General features: G+C 43.8%; 1 protein-coding gene across 1 annotated transcript in view; it reads left to right on the forward strand.

Moving 5' to 3' along the window:
* Positions 1-224: 224 nt before the first annotated feature.
* The window catches only part of SULF1 (sulfatase 1), a 74960-nt gene continuing 67038 nt past the window's right edge, over positions 225-8146 (forward strand). The window contains exon 1 of the mRNA XM_007448499.1: positions 225-396. Coding sequence (XP_007448561.1) covers positions 225-396 — 172 coding nt within the window. The remainder of the gene's footprint in view (positions 397-8146) is intronic.

The raw sequence follows: 8146 nt of genomic DNA on the forward strand, positions 1-8146 counted from the left end.
ACGACCTGACGCCTGGTAGGGTTTGCCGCTTCTGACTCATGGGAAGCCCTTTCTCTGCCAGTTTATGTGCCAGTTCTCGCTGAGTTGTAGTCCTTTTTCTGCAACTGTGTCTGGGGTTTGGATTTCATTTTCATCTCTCGCTCTCCCTTTCTCTCTGACTGCCCAGAGCTGCAGGAACCAGGAGACGGACATTTTGTCAGTTTTGCAACATTGGACCAAGCACAATGAAGTATTCTTGCTGTGCTCTGGTTTTGGCTGTGCTGGGCACACAGCTACTGGGGAGCCTCGGTTCAACCATCAGATCCCCGAGGTTCAGAGGCCGGATACAGCAGGAGCGAAAAAACATCCGACCCAACATCATTCTCGTGCTCACTGATGATCAAGACGTGGAGTTGGGTGAGACACTGGGTTTGTCGCTTGTTGGTCTCTTTCGCTCAAATGATTTGCTGGCTTGCGTTATCAGTAACAGTCAGTTAACTTTTGGGGGTTTGACACATAATGGTAGTACCTGAACCAACACCCTAGGTTATAAAATGTACTCTTATTAATGATAAAGCATTTGGTTTGTGTTTCAACTTGACTCTTCTGATCTTAAGGTTTTGAAACTGGGGGTGGGCTGGGAGGATGGGAAGATGGCAGGCGAGAGGAAGCAGAAACTGTAGACGTCAAGTGTTGGATCGTGCGCCTTGGAAAACTCTTGGTCCAGAACTTTTCAAAATATTTGGGCAAATTTGTTTCAAAGAGTATGAGATTATGACTGTAATTCTCTGCCCTGCATATGAACATAGGTGGATACAAAAGGAACTTGTCAGGGCTTTCCTGGTGGCACAGTGGTTGAGAGTCCGCCTGCTGATGCAGGCGACACGGGTTCGTGCTCCGGTCCGCGAAGATCCCACGTGCCGCAGAGCGGCTGGGCCCGTAAGCCATGGCCGCTGAGCCTGCGCGTCCGAAGCCTTAAAAAAAAAAAAAAGAACTTGTCGATGGTCACTATTATTAAGGTGATTCCTTTATTCACAGCTTGTGATTGTTAGGGAATTGAAAGTTACAGTATTCTGCACATCCTCCCGGTAGTAATTCACTGCTACCACCCTAGACAGGATGCTTTTCTGAAGAATTCGCTCTCCTGGGTTAATTCTAGAGCACTTAGAAAGCCTGCCAACATCTGGTGTTTCAGCTGAGCTTCTGTATCACCTGATTTGGTTTCTCACCTTCTCACTTTCTTTAATGGCCCAGCCCTATGGTCTTGCCCATAAGCTTAGGGTCAAGTTCTTCTAGGGTACCTAGGACAAATGAAAATCTTGCCCTTACAGGTTGTCACCACCACTCATTTCCATTCCTGGGTGCAATTCCTTGCTCTCAGGAATTGCTCAGCTAGGCTTATCCATCACGCTGAACTTGACGGTCGCTAGTAGCTTTTAGACTTCCTGCTAGCAGAGCACCCTGGGCTTCTTTCCAGAGCTCCTCTGGCTAGGGTCTTTGAGGATAAACCCCTCCAGGCTGGAATTCGATCCACAGGGATAGGGACTTTGATTTCCAATTGGAAACCAAACCCTGGAATCCCAAAAAGTCAACTCTTTGGGTTCAGCTGGAAACAAAGGCACTAAAAGCCAGCAGAGGTAATGATTGTTGGAGGTGACTTGCAGAGTCTGTTGTCTCTCACTTAACTGCTTATTTTTAAATTTTTATTATTTGGTTACGCCGGATCTTAGTTGCGGCTGGCGGGCTCCTTAGTTGTGGCACGCGAACTCGTAGTTGCGGCATGCACGTGGGATCTAGTTCCCTGAGCAGGGATTGAACCCTGGCCCCCTGTATTGGGAGCGCAGAGGCTCAACCACTGCGCCACCAGGGAAGTCCCTCTCACTTAATTGCTTAAGCAAGACCATGGATTTTCAGGCATCATGCCAAAATGAAAAGTCTTGCAGGTATGACTTTAGTATGTATGTGGCTGGTGGTTTAAGTTTTCATTCACCTACAGGGCAAGTAAAGTGAAGACCCTTGAATTCATCTCCCTTAACATCTCTCATATCCATCCTTTGCAATGAAGCCATTCTCTTCTCTCCCAGTTTTTCCCTAACTGGTTGGTCACATGACCTGTGCCCTCTAGTCTTGGCCCCTCCTACCTATTCTTCATTTCCTGCAAGTATCTGATCAGGTCTCTGCTGCTTAAAACCCTCCACCGGGTTCCTTTACCAAGAGGATTAAGCCCCTCCCCTCTGCAGGCTGATGAGCGCCGGGCATCTGTCCCTACCTATTTCTGTAAGGCTATTTCCCTTTCCCTGACTTTTGCTCTGTGCTCCATGGAAACAACTTACACTTCCCTGAAGGTGTCTGGTGGTTTCATCTCCCTCACCTATATTTCATGCCTTTGTACATCTCATCCCCTCTGCCCTTTCCCCATTTTTCCACCTGGCGAAGCCCTACCTATTCTTCGTGACCCAGTCCTGATGCCTCCCCCTTGGGGGGGGGTCTTCCTTTACCAAAACGATCCTACTGTCCAGCAGCGTGGAGGGAACTTTCCTTTGCACCACCTTGGACCTGCCTCCAGCGTATGACCCTAAATCCACCGTGTGCTTCCATACCTGTCTCTTCCACTTAACTGAGAGCAACTAGAGGGCAGGGTAGTGTTTTATTTATGTTGCAGTCCTGATGCTGGGACTGTGCTGGGAATCTAGTAGGTGCTCAGTAAACTGGAAATGGACCCACAGGGGCCTGAAAAGGCTAACACAATTCCCAGAAATGAATGCAAGTATCCGTCATGATCTACCTCTTCAATATACAACCCTTGTCTTTAAAATAAATTAAGGAATTGTTTGATCAGTGTATTTTTAAGAGTTCAAAATTTCATCCTTATCCTATAGTTAATGAATTCACTCAGTAGATATTTATTAAGCAGTTATTAAACACTGGCTTCTAGTGGAAGCACATGGATATAATGGTGAAGAGTCGTCGGCCAGGTTCAATCAACCCAGCTCTTTCCTACATGTTTGCCTTGCCTTTACTTCCTTCCTTGATTTCCTACACAGATACCAGGCTAAGCATTCACTCATTTAATCATCACAGTCGCTCTATGAAGTGGTTACTGTTACTCTCTTCAGTTTATACTTAAGATAAATGAGGCTTAGAGAAGTCACATAGGCTGTGATGAGCTAGGAAATGGTAAACTCAGGACCTGTATTAGGGCTGGGTCTCCACAGCTACACATTTAACCATGATTCCTTCCCTCAATCTGTCCTTCAACAAATATTTATTGAGCCCTTCCTAAAACAACCTGTAAATACATGGTCACGCCCTAGGTTCCGAGAGAGCAGCTAAGATGGGTCTTGTTATCCTACTGGCAGAACAAGTTGATGATGAACCACTGTGAACCATGGGTAAAAATTTAGAGAAGACTTCTTTTCTCAGCAGAAAAATTATGCTCTTGGTAGTGGGTACAGTTTGATGGAGATTTTTGCCTGGCCGATTGTAACACTCTCATAATCTTTCTTGACACTTAACTGCTCTAGACTTTAGTTGGCTTTTGTGTTTTTTTAATCATCTTAACCAATTTTTTTTTTTTTTTTTGGCTGCGTTCCGTCTTCGTTGCTGCGCACGGGCTTTCTGTAGTTGCGGCGAGTGGGGGCTACTCTTCGTTACAGTGGGCGGGCTTCTCATTGCAGTGGCTTCTCTTGTTGCGGAGCACAGGCTCTAGGCGCACGGGCTTCAGTAGTTGCAACACGCGGGCTCAGTTGTTGTGGCACACAGGCTTATTTGCTCTGCGGCATGTGGGATCTTCCTGGACCGGGGATCGAACTCGTTTCCTCTGCATTGGCAGGCAGATTCTTAACCACTGCGCCACCAGGGAAGTCCTCTTCTTAACCATTTTTAAGTGTACAATTCAATAGTGTTAAGTATATTCACATTGTTGTGCAACCAATCTCCAAAACTCTTTTCATTCTATAAAATTAAAACTCTATATCTATTAAACAGTAACTCCCTAAACCCCCAGCCCTTGGCAACCACCATTCTACTTTCTGTCTCTATGAACTTGACTGCTCTGCATACTTCATATAAGTGGAATCATACAGTATTTGTCTTTTTGTGACTGGCTTATTTCACTTAGCATAATGTCCTTCCTCACTGTTCATCTGTGTTGTAGCATGTCTCAGAATTTCCTTCCTTTTGAAGGTTAAATAATATTCCATTATATGTATATCCACCCTATGTTTATCCATTGATCTCTTGTTAGACATTAGTGGTGCTTCTGCTTTTTGATTATTGTGAATAATGCTACTATGAACACAGGTGTATAAATGTCTCTTTGAGACGCTGCTTTCAATTCTTTGGGGGTATATACCCAGAAATGGAGTTGCTAGATCATTAGGTAATTCTATTTTTAATTTTTTGAGGAACTGCAATACTGTTTTCATAGCGACTGCACCATTGTCCATTCCCACCAACAGTACATAAGGGTTCCAGTTTCTCCACATTCTTGACAATATTTGCTGTTTGCTGTTTTTTTGATAATAGCCATCCTAATGGGTGTGAGATGTTCTCTAATTGTGGTTTTGACATGGTTTGTTTTGGTTTGATTTTTTACTTACATGTGATTATGTTTGCCAAATATTGAACAAATCTTCACCTAAGCAAAACTTTTGCACTGTAACACTGCAGGCATTTTGGCTTCTGTGCCTCCAGAAGGATATAACAGACTTAGAAAAGGCTTAGGAAAACAACTACAAAAATTGTAATAGAATACTTTTCCTTTTGGGAAAGAATAAAACAATTGTATCTCTTTGTCTGGAAAGACAAAGGCTAAGAAGGATTGTAATCCAAGTTTATGAAACAAGCTGGGAAGGAAAGCTCTTATTAAGTAGGACTGGGGCCCCTCCCTCAACTTTGAGGACAAATAAAGTAAACTAGTCCTTTGTGAAAAGAGTGAAACACATGAGGCATTTACTAATAAAAGTGCTAGAACCTCATATGTGAATAACACTTTATCTTTTTCCAAAGAACATTTATTCTCATTATTGCATTTTATTGTCATCTCACCCAAGTTGGGTGGGTAGAACAGAGATCATTATCCCAGGAGAACACTTGATCCATGGAAAGATTAAGTAATTTAACCAGCGGTCCCTGTACTTCTGGATTTGCTGTTTCCACAACTTGAGAAGTGGTTCAGGTTATGCCTCTCCCTGTAAATAGTTTAGGTTTTTAGGCGAAGTTAATGGGTGGAGATTTACACCTTTTTAAAAAGACTTGAAGTATAGTTAGTTTACAATATTCTGTTAGTTTCAGCTGTACAGCAAAGTGATTCAGTTATACATACATATATATCTATTTTTTTCAGATTCTTTTCCCTTATAGGTTATTACAAAATATTGAGTGTAGTTCCCTGTGCTATACAGTAGTTCCTTGTCAGCTATCTTTTTTTTTTTTTTTTTTTGCATTACACGGGCCTCTCAGTGTGGTGGCCTCTCCCGTTGCGGAGCACAGGCTCCGGACGCGCAGGCTCAGCGGCCATGGCTCACAAGCCCAGCTGCTCCGCAGCATGTGGGATCTTCCCGGACTGGGGCACTAACCCGTGTACCCTGCATCGGCAGGCGGACTCTCAACCACTGCGCCACCAGGGAAGCCCCTATCTATTTTATATATAGTAGTGTGTATATGTTAATCCCAAACTCCTAATTTATCCCTCCCCCTCCTTTCCTCTTTGGTAACCATGTTTGTTTTCTATGTCTGTGAGTCCATTTCTGTTTTGTAAATAAGATCATTTGTATCATATTTGAGATTACACATATAAGTTATAACATGATATTTGTCTTTCTCTGTCTGACTTACTTCATTTAGTATGATAATCTCTGGGTCCATCCATGTTGCTGCAAATGGCATTATTTCATTCTTTCTTATGACTGAGTATATTCCATTGTGTATATATGTACCACATCTTCCTTTTTAAAAATAATGTATGATTGATTTGATTTGATTTATTTTTTGTTTTTGGCCACACCACACGGCTCGTGGGATCTTAGCTCCCCAACCAGGGACTGAACCTGCGCCCTTCGCAGTGAAAGCATGGAGTCCTAACCACTGGACTGCCAGGGAATTCCCAGTACCACATCTTCTTAATTCAGTTGTCTGTTGAGGGGAACTTAGGTTGCTTCCATGTCTTGGCTATTGTAAATAATGCTGCTATGAACATTGGGGTACATGTATATTTTCGAATTATGGGTTTTTGTTGTGTTTTGTTTTGTTTTTGCGGTACGTGGGCCTCTCACTGTTGCGGCCTCTCCCGTTGAGGAGCACAGGCTCCGGACACGCAGGCTCAGCGGCCGTGGCTCACGGGCCCAGCCGCTCCGCGGCATGTGGGATCTTCCCGGACCGGGGCACGAACCCGTGTCCCCTGCATCGGCAGGCGGACTCTCAACCACTGCACCACCAGGGAAGCCCCTTATGGGGGTTTTTTAAGCTAGAAAAACACAAATGGACGTGATTAACGTGAAGTTTGGGATGATGGCTACCATCTGGGGAAGGAGTGGTAACCAAGTACATCAGCAGTATCCATATTTCTTTTTAAAATTGAAAATATATATCTGAAGCAACTATGATCAAATGTTAAGCTTTGACAAAGCTAGGAGACCTGTTATTTATTCTATTTTTCCCTGCACTTGAAAATATTTTACAAATCAAAAAGAAGAAAATCAGAAATGCTCGTGGGACTCCCCTAACTTTCTGAGACTAGAGTCAAAGAGATTAGGCTCTAAATCTTTCCCAAATTGTCCCTGGGTGCCACTCTGAGAAACAAAATAATGAGCTGATTAGAACATTGATCTGGCTCAATGTAGCATTTCGTAAATTCTTAGGAAATTGGACTGGTGCTAACATCTCAGTAACGCTGACCCAGTGCTTCTCTTAGATCATAAGGAGAATTAAGAAATCTTAAATACATGGAAACACTTTGTCTAAAGCAGAGGTCACAAATGGGATCTACAGTCCAGAGCTTAGCCCACAGATGTGTTTTGGTTGACCGGCACACTTTTTAAAATCAAGGCAAATTTTTTTTTTTAAATTCACTCATTTATTTATTTTTGCCTGCTTTGGGTCTTTGTTGCTGCGCGCGGGCTTTTCTCTAGTTGTGGCGAGTGGGGGCTACTCTTCATTGCGGTGTGTGGGCTTCTCATTGTTGTGGCTTCTCTTGTTGCAGAGCACGGGCTCTAGGCGCGCAGGCTTCAGCAGTTGTGGCACGTGGGCTCAGTAGTTGTGCCTCACGGGCTCTAGAGCGCAGGCTCAGCCGTTGTGGCGCACGGGCTTAGTTGCTCCGCGGCATGTGGCATCTTCCCGGACCAGGGCTCGAACCCCTGTCCCCTGCATCGGCAGGTGGATTCTTAACCACTGCGCCACCGGGGAAGCCCTCAAGGCAATATTTTAAAAGATCAGGTGATTTTACATGAAAAGAAAAGAAATCCAGATTCCGACTTTTCTTGAACGTTCAGAAGAATGAGGGCTTACATTCCCATGAGGCAGCCATCAGTTAAATGCTTGAAGGGGAGTCAAAGCTGCCCCCATTAGGTGGGGCGTGTCCTCCCGAGACCCTCACGGTCCCCATCACTCTCCACTGCTCCCCAACACTTAGGCCAAGGATCACTTGTTATTTGCCGTCATGCCCATCCTGCTGATTTTCTTATAGTCAGGGGAAAGTTCCGTATACCCACATCTCTATCAAACGTAGAAAACTGGAAAGACGAAAGCTCTGTGATTTTTCTTGTACCTGCCTACCTTCTCTGTCTAGCCTGTAGGCATTTTTACTTCCATTCCCCTAAAAAACTAGTCTCCACTTTTAATGGCCTTTAGCTCTTTAGGGGAAAAAAATAATGAGTCCTAGTGACCTAGAAACACGTCAGACAGATTTATTATCTGCTTCTTGGTCCCTTCTTCCCCCAACGTGTTTTCCCTCCTCTGGTTTTAGCTGAAACATCTGTTTTTTCTTTCCTACCAGTTTCATAGTTTTGGTAGACGAAGGTATACTGTGTGATCATGTTATCTTTTTAATGCTTTCAGAATTAAAATTGTCAATAGACCAATAAAGCCATTTATAATATGGGAAATATCACTGTTTAAGGTTCCATAGTTAACTGTTGGCATAGGAAAATAGCAGGAATTTGCTTTAGCA

This window comes from Lipotes vexillifer, unplaced genomic scaffold, assembly GCF_000442215.2.
Source record: "Lipotes vexillifer unplaced genomic scaffold, Lipotes_vexillifer_v1.1 scaffold815, whole genome shotgun sequence".
NCBI lineage: Eukaryota > Metazoa > Chordata > Mammalia > Artiodactyla > Lipotidae > Lipotes > Lipotes vexillifer.